We start from the raw sequence: 17,096 nt of genomic DNA, 5'->3' as shown, positions 1-17,096 counted from the left end.
TCTTTTTGGTAAACAGTTTCTTTGGGGTATATACACCCAGTAATGGGATTGCTGGGTTGAATGGTAGTCCTATTTTAAGTTGTTTGAGAAATCTCCAAACTGCTTTCCACTGGCTGAACTAATTTACATCCCTACCAACAGTGTATAAGCTTTTCCTTTTCTCCACTGCCTCACTATTTTCTGTTATTTTTTGACTTCTTAATAATAGCCATTCTGATTGGAATGAGATGGTACCTCATTTTGACTTTGATTTGCATTTCTCTAATGATTAGTGATAATGAGAGTTTTTTCATATGTTTGTTGGCCACCCATGTGTCATCTTTTGAGGAGTCTATTCATGTCCTTTGCCCATTATTTAATGTGGTTATTTGTTCTTGGCTTGCTGATTTGTTCAAGTTTCTTATTCTGGATATTAGACCTTTGTCAGATGCATAGTTTGTAAATATTTTCTCCCATTCTGTAGGTTTTCTGTTTACTCTATTGATAGTGTATTTTGTCGTGCAGAAGCTCTTTAGTTTAATTATATCCCACTTATCCATTTTTATTTTTGTTGCAATTGCTTTTAGAGACTTAGCCAAAAATTATTTGCCAAGACCAATGTCAGGGAGGGTATTTCCTAGGTTTTCTTATAATATTTTTATAGTTTAAGGTCTTATATTTAAATATTTAATTTATCTTGGTTAGTTTTTGTATATGGGGAAAGTTAGGGGTCCAGTTTCATTCTTCTGCATATGGCTAGCCAGTTATCCCAACACCATTTATTGACTAGGTAGTCCTTTCCCCATTGCTTGCTTTTGTTGGCTTTATCAAAGATCAGATGGCTGTAGGTATGTGGCTTTATTTCTGAATTCTCTATTCTGTTCCACTGGCTCGTGTGACTCTCCTGTATCAGTATCACACTGTTTGGATTACCGTAGCCTTATAGTAGGGTTCGAAGTCAGGCAGTGTGATGGGTCTGGCTTTGTTCTTTTTACTTAGGATTGCTTTGGCTACTTGAGCTCTTTTTTTAGATCCATATGAATTATAGAATATTTTTTTCTAATTCTGTGATACTTTGAGAGCAATAATGTTAAATCTATAAATTGTTTTGGGCAGTATAGCCATTTAATGGTATTAAATGAAAAGTTTTTTCTTTTATTTGTCTCATCTCTGATTTCTTTCAGCAGTGTTTTGTAGGTCGCCTTTTAGAGATCTTTCACCTCCTTGGTTAGTTGTATTCCTGGATATTTCAGTGCTTTTTTGTAGCTTCTGTAAATGGAGTTGTTCTTTATTTGACTCTCAGCTTGAACATTATTGGTGTATAGAAATTCTACTAATTTTTGTACACTTATTTTATATTCTGAAACTTTACTAAAGTCATTTATGAATTCTAGGAGTTTTTTGGCAGAGTCTTAAGGGTTTTCTAGGTATAGGATCATATTACAAGTGAAAAAAGATAGCTTGACTTCTTCTATTCCTATTCTGATGTCTTTATTTCTTTATCTTGCCTTACTGCTCTGGCTAGGACTTAGAGTACTAGGTTGAATAAGACTGGCAAGAGTGGGCATCCTTATCTTATTCCAGTTCCCCAGGGTAATGGTTCCAGCAAAAGCTGGAATGATATTGTCAGCAATATCAGTATGATATTGTCTAGGAATAGTTACAGATGACTCTTATTATTTGGAATTATGTTCCTTTGATGTCTGTCTCTACCTACTCCCTGGGAAAATCCACCTACCAGCTCTGTTGAAAGTTTTTATCATGAAGGGGTGTTGGATTTTATCAGAAGCTTTTTCTGCATCTATTGAGATGATCATATGGTTTGTGCATTTAATCCTGTTTATGGGGTGAATCACATTCATTGATTTTCATGTGTCAAACTAGCCTTACATCCCAGGAAAAAAGTCTACTTGATCATGATGTGTTAACTTTTTGATGCGCTGCTGGATTCAGTTTGCCGGTATTTTGTTAAAAATGTGTCTCTGTTCATCAGGGATATTAGCCTGATGTTTTCTTTCTATGTTTTTGTATCTGCTAGATTTTGGTATCAAGAGGATGCTGGCTTCATAGAATGAGTTTGGGAGGAGCCTCTCCTCTCCAATTTTTTGGAATAGTTTCAATTTGGTACCAGCTTTTCTTTGTACATCTGTTAGAATTCAGCTGTGACTTTATCTGGTCCAGGGCTTTTCTTGGTTAATACGTTTTTTAATTACTGACTCAATTTCAGAAATTGTTATTGGTCTGTTCAGATTTTCGTGTTCTTTCTGCTTCAATCTTGGGAGGTTGCATGTTTCCAGGAATTTACCTATTTTTGTTTTCCATTTTCATGGTACATTGTTCTCCATCCGCTTCCTTTGAGCCTGTGAGTGTTGTTACTTGTGAAATGAGTTGAAGACAGCATGCAGTTGGGCCTTGTCTTTTTATCTACCTTTCTACTCTATGTATTTTAAGGGGGTGTTTAACCCTTTTACATTCAGGGTTCATATTGATATATGAGATTTTGATGCTGTCATTGGGGGACTGATGTTCTTTAACTGTGGTGTAAGTTGAGTGTGGTCATTTGGGTTTGTTTTTTGGATGCTTTCAGAGGACCAAGGCTCTGTACAGGATCTTTATTTGTGGGTGAATGCTCACAGGAGTGTTTATTAGCAAAGTGATTTTTGATGTTGTTGTTTGAGCAATGATCCAGTAGAGGGCACTAAAGGGTAATGGGCAGTAGATAGGCTCTTAGTCTTGCCACTCATGTATTTGCTCATTTTTGCAGGTGTGCTCTGCATTGGGTGGGGAGAGGCCTCCTCCGATCACTGGCACTGTACCCATGCTCCTTTTGTTAGGTGTTCTGGGCCACAGGCTCCCTCGGGCAGAGGCCATGACAGGGAGATAGGTGACACCTTTTCCGAACCAGCCCTGTGGAGGGAGTCATGCCCTGTCCCAGTGCTGGCCCACACTGGCCCACAAATCCATGTGTGTTACCTGTCTCAGTGGTCTGAGATGGGGGCTGCTCCCCCCTTGAGTGCCAGCCATAGATCTCAGCTTGGTACTTCTGAGCTGGACATACCATCTCTGGGTCTCCAGGACACCCCACAGCTCACAGCCAGGCTCTGGTTGCTGTGGAGGATCCGAAGTGCTCCCAGGTCACAGGGAAAGTACTCAGGTGGGGCGCAGCACCCATACTGGGCAGCAGAAACTGCGCTGTGTACATGCTCCTGTGGGACAGTTAGGCAGGGACTCTAGGAGGGTCTGGCAGACGGGAGAGGCTGGAGAACAGACATGCCCTAGCCCCATGGGGAAAGCCTGCTCTCTCCTGGCTTGTGATCACCGGGGGCTAGAGCCTCCCTGAAGGAGATGGGGAGTCCGAGGAGATGAGCACCTGTGTCTGTGCTCTGCTCACAAAAGCTCCTGGGCTGCACACTAGCTGAAGCCCTGTCTCTACCTACTCCCTGGGAAAATCCACCTGCTAGCTCACACATCCATTGGAGATGTTGGGTACCCTATAGCTTAGATCCCAGATGTCTGTGGCGAGAGTGAGCTGTCCCTCAGTCCCCTCCCTCACCCCTTCTCCAGGAGCCATTTGGAGCCAGGAAGTAGCCCAAGCATTCAGGTACCCTACGCAGGGTTCCCAGCTTCTCCATCTTCAGCCTTGGCATCTGTGTTGCCTCTCCACACACTCTCAGTGTTTTCTCTCTAGAGATCAGATCTGCCTAAATTATATCGTCTACTTGATAATTTGGGATCTCTTAGTGGGAGAGATGTCTGTGTCTAGTTAGCCATCTTGTCCCCCTAGATCATCAATTTCATTTTTAATCCTAAATAAGTGCCTAGATAAACTTCATCACCAGAATGTAGCTGTTTCATGTCTTGCTACATTAAAGGTAGGCAGTTTGAGATTTGTTTTTTCTAATGATAAATCAATATAAAATATTTTTAAAAATTTTTTTCATTCCATAACCAGGATCTAAGTAAGGATTTTCAGTGGCAAACGAGGGAGGACGAGTGCACAGTTATTATTTGATACTACCAGTTCCATTTGGAAGTTAACAAAATTGGAATTTTTAATCTCTCAGAAAAATCTTAGCTCTTATAAATGTCCTACTCAAACATGACTAGCTGTCATTTTGATTAGCATAATATATTAAGAACAAATCCTATTTGCTTTTCAGTCATATTTTTCCAGCTTAAATCTTACTATAAGGGGAGAACTTCAGAGTGAAAATACATCACTGGTTTTAAGTAGCAGCAATCAAAAAAGAGAGGTAAGTGCAACAATGAGTTTTGAAAACATTATACATTTCACTCTGAATTTTGTGACATAATGTTTTATAATTGTTGATAGTCCCTTAAGCAGTGACTGGTATTGCTCTCAGTAAGTGACAGACACTATTTGCTTCAAATTATACTTCATTAGCTTCAAGTGTGATTTTAGTCTTATTCTTCCTTGTAAGAAACTGGGAAAATCATGATATTTACAATTCATATGCCATTTTTGACTTTATCACTTATAACTATCACGGTGAATGGATGTTTTTACTTTCACTTTGATAACAAATGATGCAGTTGTAATTTTCCTCCTTAAAAGCTGACATTATAAAATGCAGCTGACATCTGAAGAGCAGCCTCAAAAAACAACTTCTTTATAAAAAATGCCTTTATATTGTACAGGAAAACATGTACATTTTTTAAAGTTTTCTTTCAAATTTCATTGAGAAATTTGAAACAAAAATGAGATGGTATTTCCTAATACAAATTCGGACTTGAGTCCTTAGTAAAAATAGAAAGGTTTGAGTTTTTCACTCTTGTCCTTTTATAAATTAATAAGCAAAGGTGACGGAGTAAGACTCCATCTCTAAAAAAGTAAAATAAAATAAGTACTTGTTACACATGCAGGCACTTCAGCATGATCTCCCCCCTTCTCATGGGAGACTTTAAATGTCCCATGTGGATAAACAGCACCATGTGAATCATAAAATTCAATTTGGAAGCTCCCTAACTTTCAGATGTTCTTTTCAAATTGCTTATTTCAAATTATTCCAATATCAATGACTTCTGATAAGTATACACTTTTCAAGAAAAAGTAAAATATATGCATATAATGTTTACTTATGTCATAAAGAGCGTTTAGCATAAGCAATGCAAAATGCAAAGTTGTTCCTTACATAGAATAGCCAACATATGACTAAAACCTAAAAAGTTTGAGTATGGTTTATATTGGGAAAGTGATTTTGATTCCTAAATATGTGTGTTAAAATTTTATACTTAGTTTTATTTCCCCTAAATATTAGTTAAAAATTCCCCTGGAAATATTTGTTCTGTATTCATCCTAAAGGAAAAATGTATCTATATTGATAAAATTGCTAAAAGTGATCATTTTGTAATTGTGTGATCTGAGGAAAGTCACTGATCTTATCTAGATTCCAATTTCCATGTCTGTAAGTTCAGGGAATTGTTTTGCATGTGTTTAAAGTCTGCCTTGCTGGGCATAGTGGCTCATGTCTGTCATCCTAGCCTATTCGGGGGACTGAGATGGAAGGATCACTTTAGCCCAGGAGTTTGAGGTCCACCTGGGCAAAATAGTGAAACCCTGTCTGTGTTTTGTTTTGTCATAATGGTCTGATGCTGTATATGTCTACATTCTTGCCAGCTCTGTCACCTACCTGGAGTGATTTGATCTCTCCCTGTTGATTTCTTTTTCTCCCTAATCTTCCCTCTGGGTAAAGAAATTGAGGTGTTACTGTTAAAGGCAAGTACAGGGCTCAAACTATTACTAGCCATTGATATCTACCCTAAATTAACTTTTTTCAAATATCCCAGGGATGGGACACAGAGCAGATAGGTTTCATTGAGGTTTGAGTGCCACCTTGAGAGAGCTTGAGTAGCTGGAACACTAAAAGCGGTCCATTTTACAGGTTTGCTTCAGTTAAAACCTGATTTAATGTGGACTCAGTGATAAGTCAAGTGAAAGAGACATTGTGGTATAATGAAGAGCACACTGGGAGTGAATATATATGCAAATATTCACTTATCTGTACACTTGAGATTTATGCATTATACTTTCAATTTATAAACAAAAAATGAAGCACGCTAGAAATAAAATAAGGAGACTTTCTCAGGTTTTTATGACAACAAACTGTGACATTCCAACCTAAATTAATGCTGTTGTGATAATACAGTAGTCTACTAATTAATTTTTAACACACAGAATACTTTGGTTCTCCCTGAGTTAAACAGAAATTCACTCCTCCCTTTGAGCATTCCAATTCATTGACATCTAACTCTTTATGTATAAATTTCTGAAGGATAAGATTATAAATACCTTTTGGTAATAATACATTTGACGTAGTTAGAGATTTAGACTAGATGAAGGGCATTTTCTAATGTAAACAATATTTTCTCTGTATATAGGAACGAGATTAATGCACTGGTAGAGAGTTGTAGCCTGCAAGAACTCAATATTCCAGGAGTTCTAATAGGTGTTTATCATGTTAACAATCTTGTTTAATAATTTTCAGCTTGCTATTCAAATATCCAAAGATGGACTACCGGGCAGAGTGCCATTATGGGTCATCCTGCTGAGTGCTTTTGCTGGATTATTGCTGTTAATGCTGCTCATTTTAGCACTGTGGAAGGTAAACACCAACATTCCTTTGACTCTCTACTTCAACCATCAAGAGCAAACTGGAGAAATAAGCTATGATCTATTCAGACTATGCAATATAGTATTATCACAGCAATGAAACAAATGTTGAAATGATGACTAAGAGAAAGAAAAAAGAAAAATGTGTATTTCAAACACTGCATACAACTTGAACCAATTTTTGCGAAGGAAAAAAAACTTATTTGGGGTTAGAAATATTCAAAAATCTCAAAAGTATCTTTCTAGAGTTAGGACAATAAGGGACTTTCATATATCTGTAACAATTAAAATTTTATAATAAGTATGTATTTATTTTGTAAATAGAGAACAATGAAAACTGTCTTTTATAGAGAAAGAAAAATGAATTCCTATGCCAATTGAAGGATATATAAGCAGTAGATTCATGGTTAACATAAGCCTTGTTTTAATCACACATCTCTATGTGTCTTAAACATCAAATAATTCTTTAATGTTTAAATAGACATGGCACATTTTATGTAATAAATTGTGTGCCTGAGTGGAGGGTGCGGGATCAGCTGATGTAGGGGAGGTCTTTAAGTTTCACAGACTCCTATTTCCAATTCTATGGTAAAAGTCAGTAACCACCTATTTTGTGTCAAGTAGCTCTGGATATTTATGTAGATATTTTGCTTAGGCTGAAATAGACATGATTTTTAAAACTCTTAGAAACTGTATAATTTTCACATTAAGCAGAACTGAAATGACAGCTTTTGGGATAAGTTAAATAGAGAATAACATCCCATACAAAGTTGAACGTTTTTTCAATTAAATATCAAATAGGTATTTATTCTAGCATAATATCCCCCTATATTTTACCTATTATTTTGTTAAATAGTTAACTTATGTTAAAAATATAGATTGTGGCTACATATTAATTATTCTATTACCTGAGCAACATAATTATTTAATCAAATAGTTTAAACAGCAAGTTTCTCTCCCACTGAAATACCAACCGTTCCTATCCTTTCTTACTCTCCTATGACTCACTTCCTCTTTTGAGGGGCTTAGTCTTAGAGGAGACGGCAAACAAAGCCAGATGTAGGTCAGTGGCATTTAATTCAGTAAATAGAATCCACGGCTTTTCTCCAGCAAAGTTCCCCAAACAAAATTCTCCTCTATATCCGTGTCTAGCTCTTCCTTCTACTGCTAAGGGATCAGTGTTCTCTGTGTAATACCTAGCTTTGCCACTGTGTGGTACCCAAGGCCTGGCTTATTTGTGTCAAGGTTGTACTTGAAATACAGGAAGTGGTTTCTTCATTTATATGCACCTCTAATAGAGAGTGTTACTGTTGATTTTTTTCAGCCTAGTCTTCTATTCTGAGCACTGCACTTACCTGTATGGTTTTAGGACACCACTGACAGGAGAAGAGGAAAACCAGAGCTGATATTTGAATAGGTTCTTTCCGGCCTTGTACCTCTATTTCAGACAAACAAATAGGAAATTTCAGTTACCTATTTTTCAGTCAGTAGTCTGAAAAAGCATAAATGTAAAAATAAGCGCATTATTTCATCCAGATAATGATGTGTTGATACATTCTGACAGCTTCTTAGGTTATTATTATTATTATTGTAGGCCCAAAAGAATGTCATTTGACAAACTTTGGACTGTCTTACCCAGTAGAAATAGTTCAACAACTTCACTGGGAGGCCCAGCAATCAGAACTGTGATTCCAAAGCAGAAGGGAAGAAACTAGCTCTTACTGAATGCTTACTATGTGCAGGGAACTGTTTTAAACACTTCTGCTTTAAGCATTTCCACTTAATACTCATATCAACCTTATGAGGTCTTACGAACCTCCTCTTGTAAATGAGGAACATAACCTTTAAGTGTATTTCCCAAAGACACATAGTGAGATTCAGAGTAAGGATCTGAATTCTGTGCCAAAACCACTGACTATTATTACTCCGTGTTCTCTCTTGCTTCCATTCCCTCTGGTGTCCTTGCAACAATCTTTTCGACCAAATATTTTAACTACATTTTACACCTGAGGACATTAAAGCAAAGGGAAGTAAAGTGACTCGCCCACGATTACTTGCTAGTAAATGAGTGGATTCAAGGAATGATCTACAGAGCTCTTGCTTTTTCCAATATGTCGTACTGCTGCAGGCTGTAGAACAGAGCTCTTTACTCTGGAGCTCCAGGAGTCGGGTTTTGTTCAAGAGGGTCATGAACTCTCTGAAACACATAATACTGTCTTTGGTTTTGGAATGAGGGTCCCTAGTTGGATTCAGACTTTCAGTAGTTCCATTATATCAAGAAGGCTCATCCTACTTCCCCCTACTTTAAAGTTCAGTTGAAAGCTCCCTGAAGCATGAATTCAGTTGCAGTAGGCTCAGAAGAGCTACTCTTATCCCAGACATCTTTTTTATACTAACTAGATCTGGATCAGACACCTCAGGACTATCCCTTCTTCCTTCCTCTCCTGAATCCCACCACTTTGGAGGTCCATTGGACTCCAAAGTCTGAGTCTCTGTGTGAGAGACAGGCCAAAAATTTCTCTTAGAGCAGAGATTCAGTTTCAAAAGACACAGTCTTTATATCTTTGTCTTCGTCGTACACATGACAAAAATTAAAGCTTGACAAAGTGATAGTAGCTGCCTAGTATACTTCATGATTGATGGGAGAAATCTTTTAGGGGACGTAGGTTTAAATAGGTGGAGAAACTTGTCCTGAAATAGGGTACTACACGCTGGGGGAGATGCCCAGCTAGGCCAACATATCCAATAAAGTAGAATGACTTCAGCCCACGAGGAACCATGAGAGATTCAGAACGTTCCTCTCTCCTAACTTGACGTCATAATGATGCCTGAAGTTCCTCAACTGATGATTTATTTATTAATCCTAAAGGTTTATTCTTCATTCAATATACATGTTCTGGGCCGTGTGGATGGGGACTGGTATCTCACCACTTTTTAGTCTTTTATACATTAGTGTGAATTTGTTTATTCAGCAATTATTCCATGTTATATTCATTAAGCACCTACTTTTTTGACAGAGATCATTTCATCAGACCCTTTGCCATAGGGTTTTGAACAAGGGATCATGAAATAAACACAGGAAGAAAAAAAGGAAAGCCAGTGCTACAAAGAAAGTGTTGGGGCTGAAAGCAAACTGTTTGTTTCCGATTTGGGCTAGGATTGGCCCAGTTCACCTTGAAGCTATAAACTATGTTCTCCTAATCTCCACTCTTTGTCACTTAACTTCTCTTAAAAACCCATGTTAATTGGTTGGGTGGAATGCTTAGGTAACCGAAGTTATTTTAAAATAGAACATTTAATGTGTAGAAGCCAAGGAGTGTTGTAAAAAAGCAAAAAGATCTGTGAGAGATCAGAAGCAAAGCAGAACGAAAAGGAGAAAAAGTCTTAGAATCCATCACCTGCTTTTGTGAAGTCTTGTGTGTTTATTTTTGACTCAGGACATGCAGGCACCAGTTGAGAAGCCTAATGGTTTGTGAATCTGGAACTTTAACAGTTGGCTCATATAAAAAAGCCTGAGACATGTAGGAGAGCTGGCATTTGGGGAAGACAAACTTACTGTTTTCATGTGTATTTGTTCTGTTATCACCTTTTCTTCATCTACCACCACCTAGATGATGGCATAATAGAAGACATAAGCCCTGAATAAAAATTTTCTAACCTAAAAGTGCATATTTTTGAGGGTTTATCCCCTCTCAGCCCTCAGTTGCTTAATAATTATTTTATAAATACATCGTTCCCTGGCATAATTTGCCATAATTTTGTGATTAAAATGATATAGAGGTACCACACTTTCAAAGAATTAACTCCTTGCCTTTGCTCGATCTATTATAGCTCTCTCTCAAATTTAAAAAATATGTACAAATTTGAAAAAACACTTATCTATGACCCTTAATTTTTTTTTTAAATAAGCATTTTAGGTTAGATAATTGTAAAGATCCCTTCTATCCCCTATACTTAGTTTTCTTATTCTATAGAATGGGAAACAATTGCAACACTTAGAACATTTTATGATGCCCCAAATTGCAAAGTGTACTGAAATATGGCTCACCATTCACCACAATGTGAAATTTCTCTTATGGCCAACGACTTCATTTTTTATTTCCAAATGACGTAGTGTATTTCAAGAGGCTTTTTATATCAGATCTATATAAGCAGACATCCTGATGCATTTAAAGTTAATACAGACAACTCAGAAATCTCCCTAACGCTCTAGTCATAATATACCTGTCAGATTCGCTACCATCTCTAATGACTTCAACCTACAGTCATCGATCCTTTGATGGAAATTTCTCTGCCACATCCCTGAAAAAAAAAAAAAAAAGATGACGGCAAAGTTGAGACAATGCTAGCTAATTTCAGTTTGTTTGTCATCCAAAATATTTTCCCAGAAACTTTTAATTAGTTCAATGTGTATACTATATTTTACTAGGGGTCATGATATATTTAACCAATGAAAATGTTAAAAATGATACAGCGGACCAGCAAGGCGGCTCACGCCTGTAATCCCAGCACTTTGGGAGGCCGAGGCGGGCAGATCACGAGGTCAAGAGACAGAGACCATCCTGGCCAACATGGTGAAACCCCGTCTCTACTGAAAATACAAAAATTAGCTGGACATGGTGGCGCATGCCTTTAGTCCCAGCTACTCAGAAGGCTGAGGCAGGAGAATCACTTGAATCCAGGAGGCGGAGGTTGCAGTGGGCAGAGATCACCCCACTGCACTCCATCCTGGCGACAGAGTGAGACTCTTTCTCAAAAGAAAAAAAAAAAAAAAAGAAACAGCAATTTAATAAATGTCATTTTTTGACATTGAATATTAATAGGTCAATGAGAAAATATGTCTTAATTATATTAGTTGTGTGTCCAGCATTGCCAAATTATTATTAAATTTAATTCTATCCAAAAGGATTAATATTTATTACCTAAATTAAAATAGTTAATTGTGTTATGTTTTGTGTTTTCTCAACAGATTGGATTCTTCAAAAGACCACTGAAAAAGAAAATGGAGAAATGAAATATTTTACAAAAGAAAATAATAACAATTATTCAATAATCTATCCTCAGGTTTGCCTCAAATATGTGACAAGAAATGTAGAGTTCATGACATAGTCATATAACTATGTAATCCGTCAGGGATTCATTATTTGGAAAATGACAGGTCATGCATTATCCAAAAACAATACCAAAAAGACATAATTTATAAAATGATAAAAAATATTTTACATAATTACTCATTTTTGTTGAGTAAGCAAAATTACAAAGTGTTTTTAAAAAATCCTGTACAAACATGTTTGTGTATTAAATCACCATCCAAAATATTTAAGGAATACATAAGAAGATTGTTATGATCATGGAAACATCTATTTTCAAAACAATATAAATTAAGCTTTTCCCCTTGATTCCTGTTGGATATCCATGTTCAGCATGACAGTCAGCACTTGTAAATGCCAAGAAAAGAATTACCTGAAAAAGATCATTTCTCCCGATCCAAATGAGAACATTTTCCCTTGGTAGAATCCATATACAATATGGATTGAAAATTAAGTCACAAAGAATACATTTAGCATCTTTGTGTTGGGTTCTATACCTAAAAAGTTTCTTCCCCGCCCCAAGGTGATTGGAAAGTACTGCAATTAAGCTGAAATTTTATCTACGATGGAAAATCAGGATAGACTCATTTAAAAACAAGTATACTAAATGGGTTAAATTAAGCTTTTACAGAACATACTTAATTTTGATATTGAGCTCTAAATGCAAAATTCTTTTATACTGAAAAAACACTTAAAGCAGTCTTGTATGGCATCACAGTGATTTGTCATGAAAAGCCATATGTGGGGGACATGCTAAAATGGCTTCTGAATGAAACATGACAGCAGAGAAAGATGCCACTGAAATGCTGAAATTATCTTTACTGAGCAGCTTTTGAATGCTAAGGGTTCCAGTATGTGACCCAAAGAAGGAGTTGTCTCCACTTCTTGGTACAGGGTTCATTCAAACCCCCAAGCTGTGAGATTGTGTTTATTCTTAATTTTTTTAAAGGTATTTAATTTCCAACCGCATTTCTTATTTTTGTGAAAAGACAATATTCCATTTCAGTATTACATTTTACCAAGAAGTCACTGCTTTTTAAGTGCAGTGCATCAATATTTAAATAAAATCCCAGAAATGTATTTTAAAGAATTTCAGGTTTGAAAACTCGAACCAACAGAAAGATATCACACCTTTGTATGTGCTTCTTTGTTCTTGAAGTAGTCATTATGGTTCATTGGAATCTACTGTAGCATAAGCTCCTAGGTTGCTCCATTTCTTAGGAAAATAGCAATGAATGAATGTATAGTAGCTGCATGTGTGAACTACTGCTGTAAAGTTTGCTGACATTTCTGCAAAAACTCCATTTCTCCACCTGATTTACCAGAACCTGTAACAAGACCAGAACATGTATTTATCCAGAAACTCCTGGGGTCTGCTTTGTTCAAAAAGGAGCAAATCCACAAAGAAATTAAATGTTATAAATTTATTTTTTTCAAACTAATTTTCAAAGAATTTAGCTGAAGATTCAGAGTCAGCCTACCTCTTGACTCTCCACATCTGCATCTAAGATCCTGAAAGTCAAACGGATGTGCTTATGGGACGCCAAAGCCATCAGTAGCTGGAAGAAAGAATACTTCTTTTTAGAGGTTTGGTGTCCTCTTGCTAGCCTGTCATTATTCGGAAATACATGCTTTTGGAATTTCCTTCATTTCGCTATCTCCAGGTTCAGAAATCATACCTTCCACTTATTCTTTATTTGCGCAGTAGAACTCAGGGTTTCTCTTATTCGGAGTTACCATGTTGCACACCCCCAGTGCTCAGCCTGCCCGGAAGCCCTGCTCCGATCTCAGCAAGTTCTTAGTAGTAAAGCTAACAGATACATTGAAATTCATACTCAGCATTTGTGACTACTAGACAAAGCCCATTTACTGAACCATGAGTGTGCACTTTTAAACTAAATTGTTAACTGAAAGGTAAAAAATAGAAATGAGGGCATTTTGAAGTTTTTAGAAAAGAGAGGAAGAGCTGTTGGCCAGATCAGAGATACTTACAAGACTGGCACAATTTTTAACATAAGTCATTCCTGGCTATTAAGTAAATTATTTCATGAACCAGAAGTCCTGTTTCTCTAATATTAAAATTTTTTGAGGTTTGTTTGTGTGTGTGTGTGTGTGTGCATGTGCAGACACATGTACACATATAAATTGAATACAAAAATAGCTCGGTAACACCAAAAAACAGAGTTTACAGAAAATAAACACAAAAGTTATACTTGCAAGACAAGTTTGATTCATCTGCTTTTCATATAGTTTCATTTTTATTAATATTTAGGTTTAACTTATAGTTCTGCAATTATTTAAAAAACAAGCTCAGAGCATTTGATTTAAAAAAGTCAACAGATGTTTCAAAATAGCTTTGTACAAATGTTATAAAACATATTTAATGATTAAGAAATATACTAGACTCTATCATTTACTTTTAAAACATTTAATTAGAAAATGATATTTAAGACTATTTATAAACTTATTGGCTAAATTGCCAAAAATTTTCTTTTTCTCTAACTTTGGTATTCTAATAATTGATTGTTGCTCCCATTGCAAACTGAACCATGTATGTGCTCTCTTTTCTGACCAAACTACAATGGTATATTGGTAAATTATTTAACAGCACACTGTCCAGGAAGGAAAGGAAGTCTCTGATTTGTATCATTTGCCAGTTTCCATGGTCTAAATATTCTCTCTTCATTTTCAAACTACCAAAGTGACCCTAATCAGCTTACAAAATTCTTGGAAATGTATCTGCCAGCTCTTACCAACCAGTGTGAGCTGACTTCAGCACACCACTGAGACAGATTACACAATAGATAGATTAGATAGATAGATAGATAGATAGACAGACAGATAGACAGATAGAGACTGATAGAGAATATGTTGTGTCTATATAAATATCCAATGACACACAGTATGTTCATATTTTAAATTATGCCAAAAGTACTGATTATATCAAGTCCAGTAGACATAATGCTACACAACACCCATTCTTTAATTTTGATTTCTAAAATTATAACCTTCTTTTGATATTAATAAAATGTTATGAACTTGCAGGAGAAGGAAGGAGTTGAAAGAAGGAAAATACAAAGGGTGATCCACAGTGAAAATCAGACCTACACAGCAGCCACAAAAAAATTGTCTCATTTTCACAAGGAATCCAGAATCCAGTGAGACACATTACAAAAGATGATACTTTGTAAATATTTTTAACTTCTGTGATCAAATTTCAACTTCATTGGTCCAATGTGTCAAGCTATTTTCCTCTGAGCACTAGATTCATGGGCAATTTAATCTCTGAATATTTTCTGTGTCATAAGTGTGCTTGAAAAGAGGCTTGTAGTAAAGAGATACTTTTACAAAATTTGATGCTTCTGCAGCCATAATAATTTTATCTATAAAAGCATATATACATACACTCACATGTAGATACTTACATATATGGATGTTCTCTTTTCCTTTTATAAAATCAAAGTCTAAGTTCAATTGGAAAATGGAAATATTTACACCAAAAGAAAAAAGTGCCATTGTTGTAATCAGTGGAGTAAAGCTGGGGTATAGTAGAGGCTGGGGAAGCCCTGCCCGTGTTCTCTCCAAGGCCACAGCTTGCACACTGTGAATGGTGGCCCTGCTGGCTCCATGGAGTGTGCCTTCACACAGGGGAATGTCCTTGTCCAACACGCTACAATCTACTCCATGGGAACTGACTGTCTTGCTTTTCACCACCAAATTGAGAAACAGGCCCAGAGCCTGTCTCATGTGCCAGGTGCAGTCACATTATTGTTCAAATAAAGTGGCTTCTGACAAATCAGTTTTTCAGAATAGCATCCTATGTACTCTTCATTTCTTCCAACAACTCTCAGGCCCCCTTTTGCCAGTTTTCTCCCCCAGGGGAGATTTTCAAGACTACTAGAGAAAAACCTGTTAATAAAGCATTTGCTCCGAGTTCCAGCTTCAGTGACTCAATCATTTATACAGGATTTCAGTGTTTTGTTCTGCAGTGGTGTTCTAAAGGGTTCACACAGTATAATGGAGGAGGGGCAAAGCAGAATATACTTCCAAGCTGGAACATCTTTAAGACATTTACAAACTGTTATGGGATACTATCAGCAACTGTGCCTGGGGAAGCTAGCAGGATTTAGCTCTTCAATGGCCCTCCAAATGCACCCAACAATCGCCAACCTCACCCATGGAAATCATCTAAAAAATGAAAAGAAGGGCCTTAAAATCCTCACATGGATGCTGTATTTATAACTTAAATGTACAGTTTAATTCTAAATAGCAGGCTTTTAAATGCAAACAGTTTCAAGGTGAGTCCTTCCAATCAGACTGCTGATTCTACACCATTTTCACACAGAATTTCTGAAACCATCACCAGGTGTTAATTCTGTTAACTGCAGTGAAAGGAAACCCAAGGCACATTACAAAAGGCTAAATGCTGCTGTTTCTAAGTGGAAGCACTGTTGTACAACACTCTTAGGGAGAATAAGAAAAATAGGGTTAAACTGTAACATTGTAATCTGATGAACAAATCAGCATCTTTGATCCTCAGGTTAAAATTTAATCTTAAATTTAGAAATTCAAAGTAACAGCCTTTAACCATTAACCTGGAAGAAAATGTGAAGTAGCATCTGGAGTCTCTTAAGCCCCAGCCCTGTTGTCCCCTATAGCAGCTGGTACCCAGGAAGTCCAGTTCCTAACTAATGGGAATGGATCCTTTTCCCATTATAAAGGGCCTATGCTCAACCCTTGAACCCACCAACGTTCTTATGCCCCAGGATCTGCACCTTCCATCAGGCACCCAGGAATGCTTCTCGTTGATATTTTAACCATACCAAAAACTATGTAAGGGTGACTCATCACTCCTAACTTTGGACTCCTTGCTTTGAGATCAGTATTTTTTTTCTCTCTACTTTACGTATACCAAAAGCTTTCCCCAGTAGCTAATGAATTAGAACTTTATACAAGACTCCCTAGCATTTTCCTCCTCCCACAGGCTGGAGAATTTCAATGCTATGAGACTGGGCAGTAGGAGCCAGAGCCAATTTGTAGAATCTCTCTTCCTTCTGCCTTCCAGTTGACTTTTCTTCTCAGCAGCACAGTGGGGATGATATGGGGCTTCCTCAAGGTTATTCTCTGCCTTGTGCCCATAGCAGGGTCTTGGGTGGTGGGATGTTATCTTTGTTGGTGAGCAGACGCTCAGAGATACTTCAATTATCTGACACACCATGGAAATCCTGGCAGTCAACTAAGGACCTGTGACACTCATAACTACGATTACATTTGGCTTTAGCATATTTCAGGTAATATCTTTATGGGAAAAGATGAAGTATGGAATTGTAGGAATTCTTTTGCAATAGACTGAGATCCAATGTTTAAATCATTTTATTTCAGTTTGATCTGCGCCC

At 36.9% G+C, this 17,096-nt stretch overlaps 1 protein-coding gene across 1 annotated transcript in view; it reads left to right on the top strand.

Annotated features, from left to right (window-relative positions):
- Positions 1 to 15,630, top strand: part of ITGA1 (integrin, alpha 1) — a 176,535-nt gene extending 160,905 nt beyond the window's left edge. The window contains exons 27-29 of the mRNA XM_011997663.1: positions 4,140 to 4,232; positions 6,486 to 6,602; positions 11,580 to 15,630. Coding sequence (XP_011853053.1) covers positions 4,140 to 4,232; positions 6,486 to 6,602; positions 11,580 to 11,624 — 255 coding nt within the window. The 3' untranslated portion in view covers positions 11,625 to 15,630. The remainder of the gene's footprint in view (positions 1 to 4,139; positions 4,233 to 6,485; positions 6,603 to 11,579) is intronic.
- Positions 15,631 to 17,096: the final 1,466 nt, after the last annotated feature.

Source organism: Mandrillus leucophaeus, unplaced genomic scaffold, assembly GCF_000951045.1.
Source record: "Mandrillus leucophaeus isolate KB7577 unplaced genomic scaffold, Mleu.le_1.0 Scaffold1147, whole genome shotgun sequence".
NCBI lineage: Eukaryota > Metazoa > Chordata > Mammalia > Primates > Cercopithecidae > Mandrillus > Mandrillus leucophaeus.
This window is presented reverse-complemented; position numbering and strand designations above follow the sequence as displayed.